Here is a 22371-nt window from a genome sequence, read left to right on the forward strand (position 1 = left end):
AGAAATTAAATGTTTTGAGTTTGTTAAGGAGAATTTCATGGTTAACAGTATCAAAGGCTTTTTTCAAATCCAAGAATACTGCCACCTGTTTTATAGTTTCTGTGAGGTAGCAGTTTGCCAACTCTGTTGAGTACCTTGCTCTGAATCCAAATTGTTTGGGGTGCAGTAGGTGTTTATTTTCAAGGTAATCAACAAGTTGTTTAGCAACTGTTTTCTCAAGAACTTTTGAGTGTGCAGGTACGATGGAAATTGGCCTATAATTAGAGACCAGGTCAGGTGAACCAGACTTGTGAATGGGAGTAATAATTGCCTTTTTCCAGGGCTCAGGAAATTCATTACTTCTGATAGAGCAGTTGACCACATGAGTCAAATCAAATCAAATCAAATTTTATTTGTATAGCCTAGATTCACAAATCACAGTTTGCCTCAGAGGGCTTTACAATCTGTACAGAGACGACACCCTCTGTCCTTCGACCCTCGATTCGAGTGAGGAAAAACTTGCCCCCCAAAAAAGCCATTTTAACAGGGAAAAAAAAAAGCGGGAGAAACCTCAGGAAGAGCCACAGAGGAGGGATCCCTCTCCCAGGACGGACAGACGTGCAAGAGATGTCGCATGTACAGAGCAGATCAACGAGATCACAATGTATTCAATTATAATGGATGGTTGACAGGAGTGAAAGCACATAAAGAGGCATCACAGCAACAACAATGAAATGCACATGGAAATGTGATTACTAGTGATAACAGTAGTAGTGGTACTTGCACTTGAACAACAGAACTATGTTTTTTAATAAATAAAGTATCTAATCCAAAATAATCCTTAGCTTTAGATTGCCTTAACTGCATTATAACTTTACCAATCTCACTTTGATTAACCTCTTTAATATAAAAAGAAGTCGAGAGATCTCTCTGTATGTCTTCGAACTCAATTGGTCGGAAACTAGTCGCCAGTTCCTCAACTGATTTAATGAAAAAAGTATTAAATTCGTTTGCAATTTCCAAAACATCATTAGTAACTGTTCCATTTAGATTTAGTTCCACGTTAGATCTTTTCATATTTGATGCCCGATTAGTCAAAATATTTAGATGTTTCCAGAGTGCTGTGCTTTTCCCTTTTGAGTCAGCAATTAGTTGCATAAAGTAACAGGTTTTTGCCATGTGCAACTCCTTTGTTACCTTATTTCTTAAGCCTTTGAAAATAAGTGTGTCTGAATTATTTCTTGTTACCAATGACTGTTTAAGTGCGAGATCTCTTTTCTTCATTATTTGGTGAATATCCTTATTTAACCACGGTAAAGCCCTGGAACGTCGTGGCTGTTTCAATTTCTGAATGTATTTCTGCATCAGATCAGTAAATGTTTTCATCATTGTATCACAAGAGGTGTTTACATTGTACGATTGTATAACATCGTCCCAATTAATATTCTGTAACTCATTTTCAAATTGTGTTGTTTTGTTCTTTGGAATACCTGTAAACTCTGGTTTACCATTGCACCAGGATTTTAGACGTTTTTTGGTTAGTTTTCTAACTATTAAAACCATATTGTGGTCAGACAGGCCTGTGATTAAATTGTATGTCTTTGTCACTCTCTCAGTTCTATTAGTAAAGACCAAGTCAATAAGAGTTTTGCTGACTTTAGTAAGTCTTGTTGGTCCTTTAATTATTTGCTGAAAATGATGCTTTGAATAGACTGTTTTTAATTTTTGCTTGCTGCCTTTGTCCAACCAGTTCATATAATAGTCTCCCAAGAATATAGTTTCACAGCTACAATTTAGCTGTTTAAGTAGTTTGTCTAGATCATTTTTGTTGACAACACTACATTAATAGCAATACACTCTAACGGTGTGTCCAGATTAATTTCAACACATTTAAAACTCTCTCTTATATAAATCATTACTCCACCCCCCCCGCCAATCAATCTATCTTTCCTAAAGCATACATAACCTGGTACATCAGTCAGATGTGTTGGGATATTAGTTAAGTCATGTCTCAGTCAAACATAAATAATCTAGATTGGAGTCTGTTAGTAGGTGTTGAACCTGATCTTGTTTTGAAATAATACTTCGAATGTTCAAGTGTCCTCCTACAATACCCTTTGGTTTGGTCTTTGACTCCCATATGACCTTTGCATGATTTACAGTCTGGAAGAATCTAAATCGTCTTTGTTTACCTTCAGCTCTACCACTGTGTTTGCAGGATTCACTGATTGCCCGTTTCACTGCATATTTTCTTCCTGTTGTCGTGTGTTGGTATGAGCAAGAAGCTTCTGACTGTTGGCAAACTAAAGTCGACAGCATGAGGAGTGGAATCCCAAGTGTGTTGTTGTGGGTCAGGCAGCAGTTTCAAATGGAGCAGGTCTGTGGGTTCACTCTCTCCTGTGGAAACATGCTGCACCTGCAACGCCTCAGCTGTATCCAATGCCCTCTGATTGCAGCAGTCCTTGGACAAATCACTTATTTGATCCTGTGGTCGACTGTTGTCAGGGTGAAAAGTGGGATCACCGCTGGCTTTTGGTAGATCAGTGAACAATGATTCCATGTGGAAAAAGTCCATTGGTTCTGTCCCTCCAGTGTTGACGTGATGCAGCGTTGTTTCGACTGTGTCCAGTTGCACAATCTGAACAGGGTTTAACTTTGTTACTGGACCAGGGTTCAGTTGGATGTCCCCACTTAGTATCAGCAAAACCAGTAGAGTGCTGTAAGCATGCCATTTGCTCCTCTTGGTGATTTGTTTGCTGCCTTTTTCATTGCTGTATAACTTCTGCCAGAAAATGGAGTAAGTAACTAAATGTCCATGTCCAGAAAAAGTCAATTTTGGGTTGTCATTCAGAGGAGTAGGAAGTCCAGAAGTAGATAACTGGTTTCTAGCCAAACAAAGACCTTGAACAGGTGGAGCTATCAGAAGCCACAGACAAAGTAACAGTGTCCAAATACATCTTGACTTGGATTTAGGTGTTTCTTTGAGTTAGAGCATTTTTGTTGAAAAACATTGGTTAAAACTGTAAGAAACTGATAAATAAAGTTAAAAATAAGGAGAGGTGTGGAGCCTAACAAACACATAGGATGGACACAAACTAAACAACATGAGAACTTCTGTCTTTTTCAATATTTACATTCTTTACATGAAGATCCCTCGAGTGTGTTTCTGTCAGATCCTGCTCACCACACCTCGCTGCCTGCTTTCACCACTGCAGCCAGTTCAATATTCACTGTAATCGTTGTCCTTTGTCACTTTCCTACCGCTTGTCCACACTGTGATGTGAATGAGTATTGATCGATTGGAAAGTGTAACGCATTGTTCAGATCAAATCAGGCCTGTTTGAATGAGGGTGGTGTGTCCAGGCCGACCGCAGGGGGAGCTGGTAAAAAGAACAGCTGGTCTGAGTCCATACTACGTTTTCATTTCACAACACAGAACTTTTACACCCACGTCTGGCCTCCACACTACTCTGGTGTTTAGGAGCCCTAAAACAGACATTTGGGACTTCAAACGCAGTTTAAAGAGTAAATAGTACGTGTAATCTGTAAGCATCAGTGCAATGTTGTTTTAATAAAAACAGAATTATCTGAGAGGAGTTTCACTGCCTCATCATTTGTGTCCTGTTATATCTTATATATTAAGAGTGAGGACAGAAGCAAGGTCTGTTGGAGGGAAGTTCACCGAGTTATAAAGCACTTTGTTTGTTTTATATTCACAACAACTGTGATATAAAAGTAAAAAATTAATTATTGGTATCTTGTTAGTGATTCACATTAATGAAATACTGTTCGGTAGCGCCCAAACGTTCCTAGCAGGTCTGATTACCAAGGTAAAGGACAAGCACAAGGTTTGCACTCGTGGCAGCATCTCAGATCTGTGTCATATTCTTTCAAAGCATCTGTAGGCAAAGGCACTTTGCAATGGAACAAATTAGATACAAAAGTCATATCCAGCCTAAACTCCTTTAAAAGGAGAATTAAGGCCTGGTTACTAGAGAGGGTAGCGGAATAGAGAAGGGAAACATCGAATGTATTCAATTTAAAACAAAAATAAATAAAAAAATGTTTCTTTGGTTTATGGTTTTAGGTGACTGTTATACACTCTGTGAGTGTCGTGTCCGGGACTTTCTTGTGTTTTTATCCTCAATTGTACTTTTTTATGTCTGAATGTGGGAGACATTTTATGCTGCAATTAAATCAAACAATCAATCAATCAATCAATCAATCAATCAATCAATCAATCAATCAATCAATTCACGTATGAAAATATCATCCAGCCAAGATGTTAGGCCTAGTGCATCTTTTGTTTAAGCTCATCTGGTGTTTCACTCTTGATGCCAACTTGTTATGTTTACTTTACGGTCTCACAGTTATTGGACACAAGAAAAACTTTGATTGCTACTCATTCTTTTATGTCTACAGATTTCACGATGACGTCACTATCATGAATGTGTTTGGTTGCAATAGTGGAGAGCTGAAAATCTGATGTTCTGAGTGGAAAATATAACATGCAGTCCGTCACTGTCTCACAGACAGTGTGTCTGTCTGTTGTTTAAAAGGTGAATTTAACATCACACACTAACGTTACAGTGTTGGTGAGTAAGTTTCTGAGGTGAGATGACTTTATAATTAACAACCAGTCACTAATTTATAAGTCAGCAGGTGATGCCTCATCATGTGCTTGTTAACTTCATGTGTTTTATCACCATATGTTGTAGTTGATGGTTTCACCACTCGATGCCGCTGTTGTTGTTTTAAACCAGCTGTAGATGAAGGCAGGAGGACAGTTATCACCTCAATAGTTGAGATGTACTTTACATCTCTACAAACAACAACTCAGTTTCAGTATCAGACTAAGTCTCAACGGATCGTTTAGTGTCGACTTTACACTCTAACTTCAGACACAACCTACAACAGGCTGCTGAACGTCTGGAGGAAGCTGAGGTTCGATGTGGTGTCCATGAACACGTTGTGATCACTGGACGACACACTGGACCTCCTGAGCTGCAGCCGCAGCAGCGGTCATCGTCCTCCTCGGCTCAGCCGGTTCTTTCTCACACAAGCTGAAACAAGCGACGGCCCGACGCACAAATCCAAACATGTAATGTCACCTTGAAGTGTGAACATTTCTGATGGGAATTCAACTAGTTTGCTTTGACATTTTCAAAGATTAACTGAATACTACAAACTTGTGTCAGATTAAACCCGAACAAGTACGTGTTCAGAACCAGAAGTTCACTTCTGACTCGAGTATCTGCAGAGCGAAATGTGTCGGTTTTCCTCTCAGCTGCCCGAGCACCATTACTGACAGTATGTTTTTAAAATGACAAGAAAAGATCTTAACACAGTTACTTATTACCTGAGACAGGGTTAGGATTTACATTAGTTACATTTTCCATTGTTCCTCCCATGTGTTGTCTGACTGGATGTGTTTGTAATTGACAGTTCATGATTTCTCAGCAGAAATAAAGGCGGACTGATCTGTGTCCGGCTCTTGTTGCAATGGAAGTTAAAAGCAGTTACATTGAGTCACACAATGAGACCACGTCTGTCAGGTCAACTGATACAACAGAGCTAAACACAAAACACAAGATAACGTCATTGTCCATAATGAACCCAACCTGTACAACATGCTGAATCCTCTTCAGTCCACACACACTTCAAACAAGAGAGTTGCGTCGACACAGGTGAGCTCAGGGAAGTATTTACACTATTTATTCCTTATTCGTGGATGAAAACAGTGTTGATGACCTACACGTCACCACACAGCAAACGCTTACATATGTTGCGTATTTTGGACATTTTCAGCCCGTACAGCAGCGGAGTAAAGAGCGGCTGGCATGTCAGGAAGTACAGTGATAATAAAATGGCCAACATATCAGGAACACTGCTCATATCAAACCTGCTCTGTAAGATCTGAAAACAAACACCAAAGGAGAAGTTGAGCAGAGAGGCCAGGTGAGGTGTGCAGGTGCTGACGGCTTTCTGTCGGTTCTGTTTGGAACCAGAGAAACAAACTTTGAGAATCTTCATGTAGGTGCAGATGATTAAAAATAGAGGGATGATGACGGAGATGACAGTGTAAACGAGTCCGTAAATGTTATGTAGTCTGGTGTCAGAGCAGGCCAGTTTAACCACAGCGTAGTTCCCACAGTAAACTCTGTGAATGATGTTCCCACACAGCTGCAGAGGAGCGCTCAGTGCTATCAGTGCAACAATCGCAAGAAAAGGGAAAATCCATGTTACAGCAATAAGCACAGCCACTGTATTAGGTGTCATACGTGTGTTATACTGCAGAGGACAACAGATAGCGAGATATCTGTCATAGGACATGACGGCTAAATTTAAAAATTCAACACACACGTACGAATACACACAGAAAATCTGCAGGAAACAAAATGAAGCAGAAACAGTGTGAATGTCAGAGAGAATCTGAGTCAGCAGGAGCGGAAACAACCCTGAACTACCAAACAGTTCATTTACAAACAGACTGCACAGGAACATGTACATAGGTTCATGTAGGCTCCTGTTCATACAGATAACCACAATGAGAAACACATTAGCACAAACAATCAGAATATATAAACACATAATAATCATAAAGTAGAGATATTTTAAAAGCCCAGTGTCAAAGTAGGCACTCAGAGTGAAATATGAGACCTGTGAGGAGTTTGTCTTCATCATCGTGGCTCATCAATCACAACTGTTTAACACATGAAGTCAACATGCCTCCTGCTGTCTGAGGTTGGTGTGCAGCTAAAGCTTCAACCACACACAGTAATGCATCATCCAATCAGCAAAGAAGTTCATTATTGAGGAAAAACCTTGAACCATGAAACAGATTGTGCTGCCTCTGCTTCTTTAACCTGATTCAGCAGCAGCGGTCTGACGTCGTCACCAGAGGACCTGCTGGCTGTTCGTCACTTCTTAATGATGCCTCAGCTTTGCACTTTATTCATCTATCAATATATTTCTCTATCTGTTGAATGTGAGAGAAAATCAAACACTTCTTGTTTTCTGTCTCGAGGGAACATTGTGAGTCTCTTTGTGAATGTCATCATCACATAAATACACATAGTACTGCAGTCAAAATCAACTTCCATCCACAGTCCTGTCGCCTAATATATATAAACTATATATAGTTATGTATATAAAGTTATATATACATATATATATAACTACATATATATATAACTACATATATAGTTATGTATATATATATATATAACTACATATATATATATATAACTACATATATAGTTATATATTTATATAACTTGTGAACTGGTGCTATACAAATAAAGATTGATTGATATATATAACTATATATAAAACTAGTTCCCACAGTAAACTCTGTGAATGATGTTCCCACACAGCTGCAGAGGAGCGCTCAGTGCTATCAGTGCAACAATCGCAAGAAAAGGGAAAATCCATGTTACAGCAATAAGCACAGCCACTGTATTAGGTGTCATATATATGTATGTATGTATATATATATATATACACTGTATATACGTACATATACATGAAAATGTTGTAAACTAAGAATGCTTTCAAAAATATAAATAATTGTTTATTTTTATCAATTCACAAAATGCAAAGTGAGCGAACAATAGAAAAATCCAAATCAAATCAATATTTGGTGTTACTACGCTTTGCCTTCACACCAGCATCAGTTCTTATAGGTACACCTGCACACAGTCAGGGGTTCTGTAGGATTGTAGTCAGTGTATGATCAACCAGTTACACCAAACAGGTGCTAATGATCATCAGTGTAACATGCAGGTTGAAACACAGTGATTAACAGAAACAGCTGTGTAGGAGACTTAACACTGGGTGAGGTTGTGGAAGACAGTTTCATGTCCCAGGTCAAACACCATGGCAAGACTGAGCACAGCAACAAGACACAAGGTAGTTATACTGCATCAGCAAGGTCTCTCCCAGACAAAGAGTTCAGAGCAGACTGGGGTTTCAACATGTGCTGTTCAAGCTCTTTTGAAGAAGCACAAAGAAACGGGCAGCGTTGAGGATCGTAGACGCAATGGTCGGCCAAGGAAACTTGGTGCAGCATGAAAAACACATCAAGCTCATTTCCCTTCGAAATCAGAAGATGTCCAGCAGTGCCATCAGCTCAGAACTGGCAGAAACCAGTGGGACCCAGGTACACCATCTACTCCCGGAGAAGTCTGGCCAGAAGTGGTCTTCATGGAAGAGTTGCAGCCAAAAAGCCAGACCTCCGACATGGAAACAAGGCCAAGAGACTCAACTATGCATGAAAACATAGGAACTGGGGTGCAGAACAAGGGCAGCAGGTGCTTTGGACTGATGAGTCAAACGTGAAATATTTGGCTGTAGCAGAAGGCAGTGTGTTCGCCGAAGGGCTGGAGAGCGGTACAATAATGAGTGTCTGCAGGCAACACTGAAGCTTGGTGGAGGTTCCTTGCAAGTTCGGGGCTGCATTTCTGCAGATGGAGTTGGAGATTTGGTGGATTAATGGTCCTCAATGCTGAGAAATACAGGCAGATACTTATCCATCATGCAATACCATCAGGGAGGCGTATGATTGACCCCAAATGTATTCTGCAGCAGGACAACAACCCCAAACATACAGCCAATGAAGGATGTGAGGAAGCCTACATCCACAGAAGATCTGTGGTTAGTTCTCCAAGATGTTTGGAACAACCTACCAGCTGAGTTCCTCCAAAAACTGTGTGCAAGTGAACCTAGAAGAACTGATGCTGTTCACACCAAGTATTGATTTGATTCAGATTTCTCTTCTGTTCATTCACTGCATTTTGTTAATTGATGAAAATAAACTATTAACACGTCCATTTTTCAAAGCATTCTTAGTTTATAGCATTTTTTCACACCTGCCTTAATCAATCTTCATTTGAATGGCACCAGTTCACAACAAAAGTCATCTCCTGACACGTTCCACATGGTGTGAACCAAACTCCTTGATTAAGGCAGCACTGATCCAACACTGATTACATGAATAATAATAATAATTAATATAAACCACAATGTCTTTGAAGATGATCTTGGAATCAGTAAATAAAAACTTCTGGTGGAAGGTCAGTGCGTCACAAACCTAACGTGGCGTCTTTATGGATATCACAAAATAATTACTATTTTACAGAAACAGACACAAATTATAAAACATGCCAACTGTAATTTCACGTCGTTTAAAAATATCCTATAATCTAAACGGTTCACCCTCCATATTTCATATTTACTGAGCATAAATTAATACAGGTAAAGTTACATACTACATATAATAAAATATATAAATAGCACACATACACTCATGGAAGGATGCTACAAAGGTTTTGCAAAAAGATTGATTACATTTAATTTTCATCTTATTGCCAAACGTGTCGGATCCTCACATGAATGTAATATGTGAATGATGTTTGAACCAGTGTTTCTTGTCAGAACTCCACAGGTTCTGAGTCTGTAGCAGATCTTTACACTAACACCAAGGAAACCGTTAAAAACTCTTACAAAGGTTTTCTAATTACACAGACTTTATAGAAAACAGAAACAAAATCTTGATCAAACATGTAAATAATGTTTGATTTATTTGAATGAAAACACATCAAACTGCACTTTCTTTCACACGGACGGCTTCAGTTCTGCAGCTGAACTTCAGCTGTCACACTTTAACACAAATCCATTTTCAATGTCTCAGCAAACACTGAAATGTGTCAGAGGCCATTAAAAGACAAGACTTTTACATATGATGCGGATTTTGGACATATTCAGACCGTACAGTAAAGGGTTGAACACAGGCTGGCATGTGAGCCAGTACAATGACAGAACAACTCTCAACATGTTGGGAACGCTGTTCATATCAAACCTGCTCTGTAATATTTCAAAACAAGCCCCAAAGGAGAAGTTGAGCAGAGAAGCCAGGTGAGGTGTGCAGGTGCTGACGGCTTTCTGTCTCGTCTGCTTAGAGCCGGAGAAACAAACTTTAAGGATCCTCATGTACGTGTAGAGAATTAAAGTTAGAGGACAAAAGACTGACAGGGCAGTAATGATGAGTCCATAGATGTTATTGACTGTGGTGTCAGAGCAGGACATTCTGACAACAGAGTAGTTATCACAGTAAACTTTCTCAATAATGTTCCCACACAGCTGTAAGGAGTTACTCAAGGATGTCATCACAACACACAGGACTAAAGGGCAAACCCACGTTACAGCAACGAGCAGGGCAATTTTGTTAGATGTCATCCGGCTGTTGTATTGTAGAGGATAACAGATGGCAAGATATCTGTCATAAGACATGACGGCTAGGGTCAAATACTCAACACCTCCATAAGAGTATAACAAGAAAATCTGCAGGTAACACAATGAAGCAGAAACAGTGTGAATGTCAGAGAGAATCTGAGTCAGAAGGAACGGAAACAACCCTGAACTACCAAACAGTTCATTTACAAACAGACTGCACAGGAACATGTACATAGGTTCATGTAGGCTCCTGTTCATACAGATAACCACAATGAGAAACACATTAGCACAAACAATCAGAATATATAAACACATAATAATCATAAAGTAGAGATATTTTAAAAGCCCAGTGTCAAAGTAGGCACTCAGAGTGAAATATGAGACCTGTGAGGAGTTTGTCTTCATCCTCTTTTCAGCTCTCAAAGTGTTTTTCAGTAGAGGAACTATTGCTGAAAAGAAATGTAGCATTTTGATACAGACTTTCAAACTAAACCATCCAAACACACAAACAATAGTTTATATTGAAAATATTCACAAAGAAGAAAATCATGATGATGAAGTTAAATGAGCAGAAGATTAGCACCGACAGTTAAAATATGTAATCACATGACAATTACAAAAAACAAGTATTTAAAAATCCCTGTGTCAAAATATGAATCCTGTGTAGTTTGTCTTCATCCTTTTGCTTCATGAAGCCGTTCTGACACTGTTAAAGCATGAACTCTCTCATAGTGTTCAGATTACACACAGTAAACTAAATCATTATCAGACACATTTTCTATTATCACCACTTGTCTCTACAACACTAACATGAGACACAACAGTCTGAGACATTATCTGTCCACCTGCTGTCAGACTTTTAACCCCGTGAGGTCCGAGGACGCCCACAGCAGCAGTCTGACCTCACTCATCTACCTGCTGTCAGGAGCACCTGAGTGAACAGATACTCTAGATCTGTACTAATAAAAACAGAACGTCACAGAATCTCATCATCATCAGTGTTATTTTGTGTTACTGTTATTTAAAACATTTTTATAAAAGTAAAAAATAAAAATAGGGTAAGGTGAATAAACAGCTTTGCTGGAGGTGAACACACCGTTAAACCACCACCACACTGACGCGACTGGTTAAAAAATGGACTATTACTAAGAATAAATCACTCACATTAAGAAGAATTACATTACATGTTATGTTCTCATATTTTATTTGGACCATTGGCTTCACGAAATTATAGATTTCCATTTGTAAATCACTAAACTTCATGAGTGAACTGACGGCAAACTGACAGCGTGTAGTCATGTGACGGCCAGCTTCACTTATCTGACGGTGAGCTGGTCAGCTGCCCTGCGTAGTTCTACCCTGGTACAAAGACATCAGTCCTTATATACTGCTGCTTTATACAGTTACATCAGTTACAGTTGTTGAAAATCAAAGTTATTTGTTACAACAGACAAATGATATAAAAATATAATAAAGTCCCCCATCTGAACTAACTTCACTGCTACCACTTCTACATGTTGGGTCTCAGAGTCGCGACAAGACAAACTGTTTCAGAAAGTTGCAGCGGTGTGAACTTGAAGTTTTTCACAACGTTGCAGACGATCTTCTGTCTAAACAGGTCTTTAAAATAATGTCTAATGAATGACGCTAATGTCGACCACTGAGCCCTTAACCATCTTAACATGTTGATTGTAGCAGCCGCGAGGCGGTCGCACCAATTCAGTCTGGCCAGGTGGTCCGAGGATGTCGTAGGCCTTTCTGTACTCCACGCTTCCTTTGCTGATGTTGAGTGTTTCTGTCAGCAGAACTTTTGTCCTCACCTCGATGAGAGACTTCAGGAGGAGCGCCCTCATGCAGCAAACTGAAAAAGATAAAACCACCAACAGAAGCCAATTTTCTGCCAGAACTGCACAATGTGACCTGACAGCAGCAGCCTGTTGCACCAGTGATACGTAGTCCCGTCTGCCGTTAGAGCGTGATGTCCACACTAAACATGCTGAAACTCACTAGTTTGACACTGTCGTTGTCCAGACGCACCACGGAGACGTAACAAACGTCTCAACTACTCCGGTGTCCAAACTGACCAAAAGGATGTCTTCACCTCCTCCTGTCTTACGAAGGACTTTAAACCTGCTGAGGCGTCAGTGTGACATTTAAGTTGTAACTTCTGCCGACGATGAAACGGTTTCAATTGGTGCAACCCTTAAAATGTTCGTCCCAAATTAGAAATTATGTTCAAACTAGGCTGAGTCTGAACTTACGCATGTCTGGTGCAACCCAGTGCACAACCTTCAGTGTGCGGCTCCAAAACCACCAGCACACCAACACTGCACCCTCACTTCAACCTGCACACCTGTATCTGAACTTCTCAGGTTCAGATACAGGTGTGCAGATGCTGCTCTTCATCATCAAGTCCACAAAGGACGAACATTTATTATTTATTATTATGTCATTAAGAAAAATCTCATTTCAGGGTGTGGAAGAGTCCGAACACTTGTCATCACAACAGTAGCTAAGACGACAGAAGACATTGCAGTCGTTGTATTTTAAGACACGTTCAGCTCATCCTGCAGCATCTGTGTGTATTTCTCCAACAACAATCCAACATGAACAAAACTAACGCAACAAAAAAACATTTATTGTTGTATTTGTTTCTGACATGATTAAGAAATGAGTGTCGGCTGACCACGAGGTCAGACTGCTGCTGTGGGCGTCTCCCTGTCTCGACAGGGTTATAAGAGCCTCGGCTCAGCTGGAGGAGGTCACAGTGTGACTGCAGCAGCAGTTATCAGCTGTCACCACCTGCCTCACACTTTAAATAAGCTCATGGTGAGTTTGAATTGCGACAGATGGTATCAGAACATTAATGTGTTTATGATGACGATGCTCTCTTTAACTATAACACATCTCGACTTATTAAACTTTCACACAGCTGTGAGAACATGTTGTACAACTGAACAGTGTTAATTCTTTGAAGCAGGATGACGATGAACTCTACACACGTCTCATATTTCACACTCGGTGCTTACTTTGACACGGGGATTGTTAAATACTTATATTTCCTGATTGTTCTGACTTTTTACATTTCAATCATTTGTGCTAATGTGTTTCTCATTGTGGTTATCTGTATGAACAGGAGCTTACATGAACCCATGTACATGTTCCTGTGCAGTCTGTCTGTGAATGAACTGTATGGTAGTTCAGGGTTGTTTCCGCTCCTGCTGACTCAGATTCTCTCTGACATTCACACTGTTTCTGCTTCTCTTTGTTTCCTGCAGATTTTCTGTTTATACTCTTATGGAGGTATAGAGTTTTTGACCTTAGCCGTCATGTCTTATGACAGATATCTTGCCATCTGTTATCCTCTACAATATAACAGTCTTATGACATGTAATAAGATTGCCAAGCTCACTGCTCTCATATGGTTCTACCCTCTTCTCATCAATGCTTTCATCGTGGCTGGTCTGACCTTCCCTCTGCAGCTGTGTGGGAACATCATTAACAAAGTGTACTGTGACAACTATTATATCATCAGACTGGCCTGCTCCGACACCACAGTCAATAACACCTTTGGACTTGTCCACATGTTTACAGTAATCTTTGGTCTCATAGTTTTAATCATTTACACCTACATCAGGATTCTTTTGGTTTGTTTCTCCGGCTCTAAACAGACGAGACAGAAAGCCGTCAGCACCTGCACACCTCACCTGGCTTCTCTGCTCAACTTCTCTTTCGGATGTTTCTTTGAAATAGTGCAGAGCAGGTTTGATGTGCAGAACAGATTACCCAACATGTTGCGCATTTTTCTGTCATTGTACTGGCTCACGTTCCAACCGCTCGCCAACCCTTTACTGTACGGCCTGAAAATGTCCAAAATACGTGATGTATACAAAAACATGCTTTTTGGTGAGAAAATGTAACTTCAGATGTTATTTGATGACAAACAGATCTGCTGATATTCAATCCAAACAAATGAGTTTATTAAGTGACACCTTTCGACACTTGTCTTGACTGCGACTGCATAATTCATATTTTTACATGAAACATGGAAAAAAGGTTGATTTGAATCATTCAGGTTTACTTTAAATCACCAAAAACTGATTCATGCATTTTGTTTTATTCCCTGTTCTAATGTTTTTTTCATTTCACCACTAAGCACTTTTTAACTTTCTGAACGGTTCTAAATTCTCATTATCATCATTTACATCACACTTGTTTCCTGAAAAGCTCCAAAAGCTTGTTTGAATTATTCCGCCACTTACGCTGTTTGTAAATTTTAAGCATTTAAAATGTTAAATTTAATTTGTATAAATCTGTGAATTGACTCCCTGAGAACCCAGAGATACACTGAATGTTAAAAGGCACAGTATGAACCACCTATTGACAATAAAGTCAGTTTGTGATGTTTAACTCATGTCTCTGACATTAAAAACTTCAATTCTAACATTACAACATTCACAACATGTGAAATACTCAGTTTATAATTATAGCTTCATATTTTTCAGTGCAAACCAAAGTGTGTGTAGAACTGAAAGCATGTAAATAAAGCTCAGTGAGACACAAACTATCATCCCATCGGAGTGTGACTCACTTTAACTTCTACTGTTAAACACCGAGTGACCACACAGATAAAGCTCCTGTATATTCTCATCATTTACTCCAACAGTCCACTGACAAACACCACATCTGAGAGACAGAGGCAGTGAGGCCGGAGGTAATGGCTGGCTGGGACTGGACTCTTCTGAAAGGTGTTTCTGAAACGTTGCTCTCTGCGTATGTAAACACAATATAATCAGAACCTTTCCATATACTGCACTGCTGTGTGTTGGTGTGTACTTTCTGCCACAGCAGCAGCTCTGTGAGGCAGCATTATTGTAATAAATAAAATCAAACTAAGATTTTAGGTTGTTTTGATTCCTGCTGTTGTAATGAAGTCAGTGTAAATGTCTGATATTAACACAAGGCTGCTGCTGTGTTGAACAGAATGAAGGACGTTCAGGTATGCAGCAGGATGAAGCTGAACGTTAACATTCACGTAATGTCAGAAAATGTCTCTTCACACTTCTCTCTTCAGCGTTATATATATATATATATATATATATATATATATATAAAAATCTAATAAAAATCTAATAAAAATTAACAGCAACTCTGCAATCTCAAAACAAGACACGAGAATTAAATGCGGACTCCTAAATATCAGATCCCTGTCATCGAAAGCTGTACTAGTAAATGACTTAATTTCAGATTGTAATATTGATTTATTCTGTCTTACTGAAACTTGGCTGCATCCTGAAGAATATGTCAGCCTGAATGAATCCACTCCACCCAGTCACATTAATACTCACATTCCTCGAGGCTCCGGCCGAGGAGGTGGTGTTGCAGCTATTTATGACTTAAGTCTGTCAATCATTCCTAAACCTAAATTAAATTATAACTCATTTGAAAGCCTTGTTCTGAGTCTTTCACATCCAACGTGGAAAACTTTACAGCCAGTTCTATTTGTTGTAGTGTATCGAGCACCTGGTCCTTACTCAGAATTTTTATCTGAATTCTCTGAGTTTTTATCAAGTCTAGTCCTCAAATCAGATAAAGTAATTATTGTAGGTGATTTTAATATTCATGTGGATGTCGTTAATGATAGCCTTAGTACTGCATTTATCTCATTATTAGAATCTATTGGCTTCTCTCAGTGTGTACATAAACCAACTCACTGTTTTGACCACACCCTTGACCTTGTTCTAGCTTATGGTATCGAGATTGAAAATCTAACAGTTTCTCCACAGAATCCTCTTTTATCAGACCATCACTTAATAACTTTTGAAGTTCTATTACTGGACTACACACCATTAGGCAAAAACTCCTTCACTAGATGTCTATCTGATAGTGCTGTAGCTAAATTTAAGGAAATTATACCGCTGGCACTAAACTCAATGCCATGTCTCAATATAATAGAGGACTCCTCCGCTAACCTCAGTTCCTCACAAATCGATCATCTTGTTGATAGCACTGCAGGCTCATTGCGAACAACACTGGACTCTATTGCCCCCCTGAAAAGGAAACCTATAAAACACAGGAGGTTAGCACCCTGGTATAACTCGGATACCCGCAAATTGAAGCAAACATCACGGAAATTTGAAAGGAAATGGCGTTCCACCAACTTGGAAGAATCCCGCTTAGCCTGGAAAGATAGCCTTAAAATATATAGGAAGGCCCTCCGCAATGCCAGAGCAAGCTATTACTCGTCATTAATAGAGGAAAACAAAAACAACACCAGGTTTCTTTTCAGCACTGTAGCCAGGCTGACAGAAAGTCACAGCTCTACTGAACCATGTATTCCTACAACGCTCAGTAGTAATGACTTCATGAGCTTCTTCAATGATAAAATTTTAACTATTAGAGACAAAATCCATCATCGCTTGCCCTCAACTGGCACTATTGTATCTTTAAACACAGGAACCTCAGAAACAGTTGTAAATTCTGACTTATATTTAGACTGCTTCTCTCCCATTGACCTCCACCAACTAACTTCGATGGTTTCTTCATCTAGACCAACAACTTGTCTCCTAGACCCCATCCCAACTAGGCTGCTGAAAGAAACTTTACCTTTAATTAGCACATCTTTACTAGAAATGATCAACCTGTCTCTATTAACAGGATACGTACCACAATCCTTTAAACTAGCTGTAATTAGACCGCTCCTTAAAAAGCCTAATCTTGATCCAGAAACTTTAGCCAACTATAGACCTATATCCAACCTCCCTTTCCTCTCCAAGATCCTTGAGAAAGCAGTCGCCAACCAGCTATGTGACTTTCTTCATAAAAATAGTTTATATGAGGATTTTCAATCAGGTTTTAGAGCACATCATAGCACAGAGACGGCACTGGTGAAAGTTACAAATGACCTCCTAATCGCCTCTGACAAAGGACTTGTCTCTGTCCTGGTCTTACTAGATCTTAGTGCTGCATTTGATACCATTGATCATCACATTCTACTACAGAGACTGGAACACTTAATTGGCATTAAAGGACCCGCATTAAACTGGTTTAAGTCCTATTTATCGGATCGATTTCAGTTTGTACATGTTAATGATGAGTCATCCCTGTATACCAAGGTTAGTCATGGTGTTCCTCAAGGCTCCGTGCTTGGACCCATACTATTCACCTTATATATGCTCCCTCTAGGAAATATAATTCGGAAACACTCCATAAACTTTCATTGTTATGCAGATGATACACAGTTATACCTATCAATAAAGCCAAATGAAACTAATCAGCTTACTAAACTCCATGCATGTCTCAAGGACATCAAGACCTGGATGACCTGCAATTTTCTGCTGTTAAACTCAGATAAAACCGAAGTTATAGTACTTGGTCCTAAACACCTTAGAGATGCATTATCTAATGATATAGCGAGTTTGGATGGCATTAACTTGGCCTCCAGCACCACCGTCAGGAATCTGGGAGTTATCTTTGATCAAGATATGTCCTTCAACTCCCACATAAAACAAATTTCAAGGTCTGCATTTTTTCATCTACGTAACATTGCAAAAATCAGGCCCATCCTGTCTCAAAAAGACGCAGAAAAGCTAGTCCATGCATTTGTTACTTCCAGACTGGACTATTGTAATTCTCTATTATCAGGCTGCCCTAACAAGTCTCTAAAGAGTCTCCAGCTGGTCCAGAATGCTGCAGCACGTGTACTGACAGGAACTAAGAAAAGAGATCATATTACTCCTGTACTGGCCTCTCTGCACTGGCTCCCTGTAAAATCAAGAATAGAGTTTAAAATCCTTCTCCTCACTTACAAAGCTGTTAATGGTCAGGCACCATCATATCTCCAGGAGCTCATATTACCCTATCACCCAACTAGAGCATTACGCTCCCAGAACGCAGGATTACTTGTAGTTCCTAAAGTCTCCAAAAGCAGAATGGGAGCCAGAGCATTCAGTTATCAAGCTCCTCTTCTGTGGAACCATCTTCCTGTTTTGGTCCGGGAGGCGGACACCCTCTCTACCTTTAAGAGTAGACTTAAGACCTTCCTCTTCGATAGAGCTTATAGTTAGGGCTGGTCCAGGACAGGCCTCTTAGTTATGCTGCTATAGGCCTAGTCCGGGGGACAATGACACACTGAGCTTCTCTCTCCTCCCCTCTCCTCTCCTCTCCATCTGTATACATTATGCCTGTATACATGCCCCATCTCTGCATGTCACTGACTTACTTCTTCCCCGGAGTCCTTGTGCTTTCTAGTCCTACAGGCTCCCATGGATCCTGGTCGCGCCCGGGTCGTGGATCGTGGATGCGCCTACTGCCATGGCCCTGCCTGATCGTGGATGCGCCTACTGCCATGGCCCTGCCTGATCGTGGATGCGCCTAGTGCCATGGCCCTGCCTGATCGTGGATGCGCCTACTGCCATGACCCTGCCTGACACCCACCACTACTGTCGCTAATATTAGTCACATCTCTGTTACATACGTTCCACTACTATTATTGTAATGCATTACTACATACCATCCTTACCGTTAACCACTGCTACTGTTATCACTAGTAATCACATTTCCATGTGCATTTCATTATTTTTGCTGTAATACATCTTTATGTACTTTCATTCCTGTCAACCATCCATTATAATTGAATACATTGTGATCTCGTTGATCTGCTCTGTACATGCGACATCTATTGCACGTCTGTCCGTCCTGGGAGAGGGATCCCTCCTCTGTGGCTCTTCCTGAGGTTTCTTCAGCATTTTTTTTTCCCTGTTAAAAGGGCTTTTTTTGGGGGCAAGCTTTTCCTCACTCGAATCGAGGGTCGAAGGACAGAGGGTGTCGTCTCTGTACAGATTGTAAAGCCCTCTGAGGCAAACTGTGATTTGTGAATTTGGGCTATACAAATAAAATTTGATTTGATTTGGATTTGACAGAAAAATCACAAATAATCTGAAAAATGAATATCAGCCTGATAATGAGCCAGGCTGATAATCTGTCCCCTCCTACAGGCTGCGACTGCTCAGCTCAGGATATTCTGACATCAGGGGCCCAGAGGAAGAAGCAGACATGAATATCAGAGACAATTCTAGTGGAGTTCATTCATTCATTCAGAAGAGGAGGAGGAGGAGGAGGAGGAGGATGAGGAGGAGGAGAAGTGATGGGCTGATATCAAACACTCAGTTATCATTGTTGTCTAACCACACCGATCTGTACTCATCAGTCCAGGCTGTAGAAAGGTGAAAGCTTCCTGAAATATTTGAAATCATTGTTGTCTGACGTTTGTCATTTTTCATGTTTCAGTATGAACAGCTCTCAGTCCACCGTTCCCATCACCTTTACAGTCTACAGCTCTCTTGGTGTTTATAACTCTGCACTGGTCATCTGCATATCTGTCCTTTACATTTCAGGTTTGTGTGTCAATCTTTTCCTCATTCTGGTTATTTGTGTTGAATCTCGCCTTCACAAGCCGATGTACATATTGTTGGTCAATCTGTCTGTGAGCGGAGTGATTGGCAGTTCATCTGTGTGTCCAAGCATCATCAAACACCTCACAGTGAGCCAGCAGGAGACTTCTCTGGAAGGATGTTTAACACAAGGGTTTTTAACCAACGTGTATGGCAGCTGTATGTTTTGTCTGTTAGCGCTGATGGCCTACGATCGGTACGTTTCTATCTGTAAACCTCTGCTGTACCACTCCATCATGACCCCGGCTAAAGTCAAACTGATGCTGCTGCTGGTTTATTCCATCCTGAGCTTGTCCTCAGCCATCCAGGTGTATCTGACGTCCAGACTCACGCTGTGCAGACACACCGTCAACAAACTTTTTTGTGACAGTTTAGTGATTGCGAACCTTTCTTGTAAAAATACGACTGTGATCAGTGTGTATGGTCTGTGCTGCGCCATGTGTCTCATCATCTTCCCTTTTGTTCTAGTCATTCTGTCATATGTTCATATTTTCACAGTGATCCTAAAGACCTCGAAGCAGTCTCAGTGGAAGGCGTTGCAGACGTGCACCCCTCACTTGGTGACGTTTATTAATTTCTCCGTAGCCTCCTTCTCTGGTTTTGTTCATAATCGTCTAAGTCATCAAGTTCCAAAAACAGTCAATATTTTTACAAGTCTGAATTTTTTTGTCATCCCTCCTCTGCTGCATCCCATAATTTATGGTATTAAAATGCAAGAGATTCGACAAAGTATATACAAAATGATGAAGGAGAAAAATATACATCTGTGAGCTGAGATATGAATCTACAGGTTTATTCTGTTTTGATGTAATTCTCACTTCACTGACTTTCCCTAAAGCTCACGACCAATAAAACACACTGATGACTGGTTGGTGAATGTGGGGAATCTTCTTCTGATGTCTGTGTCGTCTTTGTTCTGTGTTTCATAACCACTGAATGTTTCAGACTTATCAGTGCTGCATCAGGACACAGAGGGTATAATAACAGTAAGAGAAATGAAGACTAAAAGAGAAAGTGTAAAGTTAAGTAACCTGTTCTAAGCGTCTCTCCGTGTCTGTCAAGGTAAATTCAAAGCTGTTGTTGAACATCTGGAGTACAGATGTTTTCAGTCTCTTCTGAAAGGCTATAAACTGATGTTTCCCAGCAGTCAGAAGCTTTAAACTACAGGAATGTCAAGACACTGTGTTATTTATTTATTTTCTCATCTGAATCTTTTAAAGCAAGAATCAGCCTGCAGGTGAGCTGCAACTGCTCCAGTTACATTACGAGGTTCAGACGAGGTGTATACGAGTTTGATTCATGTTTGGTCTCCTTCTCAGACTTCCTCCCTCGCTCTCTGACTCTCCGACTCTCTCCGACTCTCACCGACTCTCTCCGACTCTCTCACCGACTCTCTCACCGACTCTCACCGACTCTCTCCGACTCTCTCCGACTCTCTCACCGACTCTCTCACCGACTCTCTCCGACTCTCACCGACTCTCTCCGACTCTCTCACCGACTCTCACCGACTCTCTCCGACTCTCTCCGACTCTCTCACCGACTCTCTCCGACTCTCTCCGACTCTCTCCGACTCTCACTGACTCTCTCCGACTCTCTCACCGACTCTCACCGACTCCCACCGACTCTCTCCGACTCTCTCACCGACTCTCTCCGACTCTCACCGACTCTCTCCGACTCTCACCGACTCTCACCGACTCTCTCCGACTCTCACCGACTCCCACCGACTCTCTCCGACTCTCTCACCGACTCTCTCCGACTCTCACCGACTCTCTCCGACTCTCACCGACTCTCTCCGACTCTCACCGACTCTCACCGACTCTCTCCGACTCTCACCGACTCTCACCGACTCTCTCCGACTCTCACCGACTCCCACCGACTCTCTCCGACTCTCTCCGACTCTCACCGACTCTCACCGACTCTCTCCGACTCTCACCGACTTTCTCCTACTCTCTCCGACTCTCTCCGACTCTCACCGACTTTCTCCCACCGACTCTCACCGACTCCCACCGACTCTCTCCGACTCTCACCGACTCTCTCCGACTCTCTCACCGACTCTCATCGACTCTCACCGACTCTCTCACCGACTCTCTCCGACTCTCACCGACTCTCTCCGACTCTCTCACCGACTCTCATCGACTCTCACCGACTCTCTCACTGACTCTCTCACTGACTCTCTCCGACTCTCTCCGACTCTGTCCGACTCTCTCACCGACTCTCTCACCGACTCTCTCCGACTCTCACCGACTCTCTCCGACTCTCTCACCGACTCTCATCGACTCTCACCGACTCTCTCACTGACTCTCTCCGACTCTCTCCGACTCTCTCACCGACTCTCATCGACTCTCACCGACTCTCTCACTGACTCTCTCACTGACTCTCTCCGACTCTCTCCGACTCTGTCCGACTCTCACCGACTCTCTCCGACTCTCTCCGACTCTCACCGACTCTCACTGACTCTCTCCGACTCTCACTGACTCTCTCCGACTCTCTGTGACGCTCTGTGATTTCAATTTGAAGGCAGAAAACAAAGTTACTCTGCTCGTGACCCTAACCCACCCTGAGGACAGAAACATTGGGAAACACTGGATAATAGGGATGCAAGATAATCAGCCTGATAACAGGACATTTTAATTATCATTTATTATTGACAGATAATTCCCTGTACAGCAGGTGGCTCTCTGCAGACGTTCTACAAGCCTCTTTCTTT

The 22371-nt window shown here is 41.1% G+C and overlaps 4 protein-coding genes across 8 annotated transcripts in view; 2 read left to right on the forward strand and 2 right to left on the reverse strand.

Annotated features, from left to right (window-relative positions):
- LOC311256323 (olfactory receptor 11A1-like) overlaps nt 1-22371 on the reverse strand; it is a 42542-nt gene that overhangs the window by 15392 nt on the left and 4779 nt on the right. For 3 of the 5 annotated variants that reach the window (XM_084351262.1, XM_084351260.1, XM_084351261.1), the window contains one exon: nt 9598-12073. The exons of the other annotated variants lie outside the window; for them this stretch is intronic. In XM_084351262.1, coding sequence (XP_084207388.1) covers nt 9697-10680 — 984 coding nt within the window. In that variant the 5' untranslated portion in view covers nt 10681-12073 and the 3' untranslated portion in view covers nt 9598-9696. Of the gene's footprint in view, nt 1-9597; nt 12074-22371 lie in introns of those variants that run through there. 5 annotated transcript variants of the gene reach the window in all.
- On the reverse strand, nt 5657-6663 carry LOC311256327 (olfactory receptor 11A1-like; the record flags this gene model as incomplete). The annotated part of the gene is made up of 1 exon (XM_084351266.1): nt 5657-6663. One exon carries the CDS (start codon nt 6661-6663, stop codon nt 5731-5733), a length of 933 nt encoding a protein of 310 aa, XP_084207392.1. The 3' UTR covers nt 5657-5730.
- Nucleotides 12082-14977, forward strand: LOC311256325 (olfactory receptor 4B13-like). The gene has a single exon (XM_084351264.1). It carries the CDS (start codon nt 13194-13196, stop codon nt 14130-14132), a length of 939 nt encoding a protein of 312 aa, XP_084207390.1. The 5' UTR covers nt 12082-13193; the 3' UTR covers nt 14133-14977.
- or60a1 (odorant receptor, family 60, subfamily A, member 1) lies at nt 19206-21087 on the forward strand. The gene has a single exon (XM_084351265.1). It carries the CDS (start codon nt 19502-19504, stop codon nt 20432-20434), a length of 933 nt encoding a protein of 310 aa, XP_084207391.1. The 5' UTR covers nt 19206-19501; the 3' UTR covers nt 20435-21087.

The sequence above is a fragment of the Pagrus pagrus genome, assembly GCF_965226575.1.
Source record: "Pagrus pagrus genome assembly, chromosome: 4".
Lineage (NCBI taxonomy): Eukaryota > Metazoa > Chordata > Actinopteri > Spariformes > Sparidae > Pagrus > Pagrus pagrus.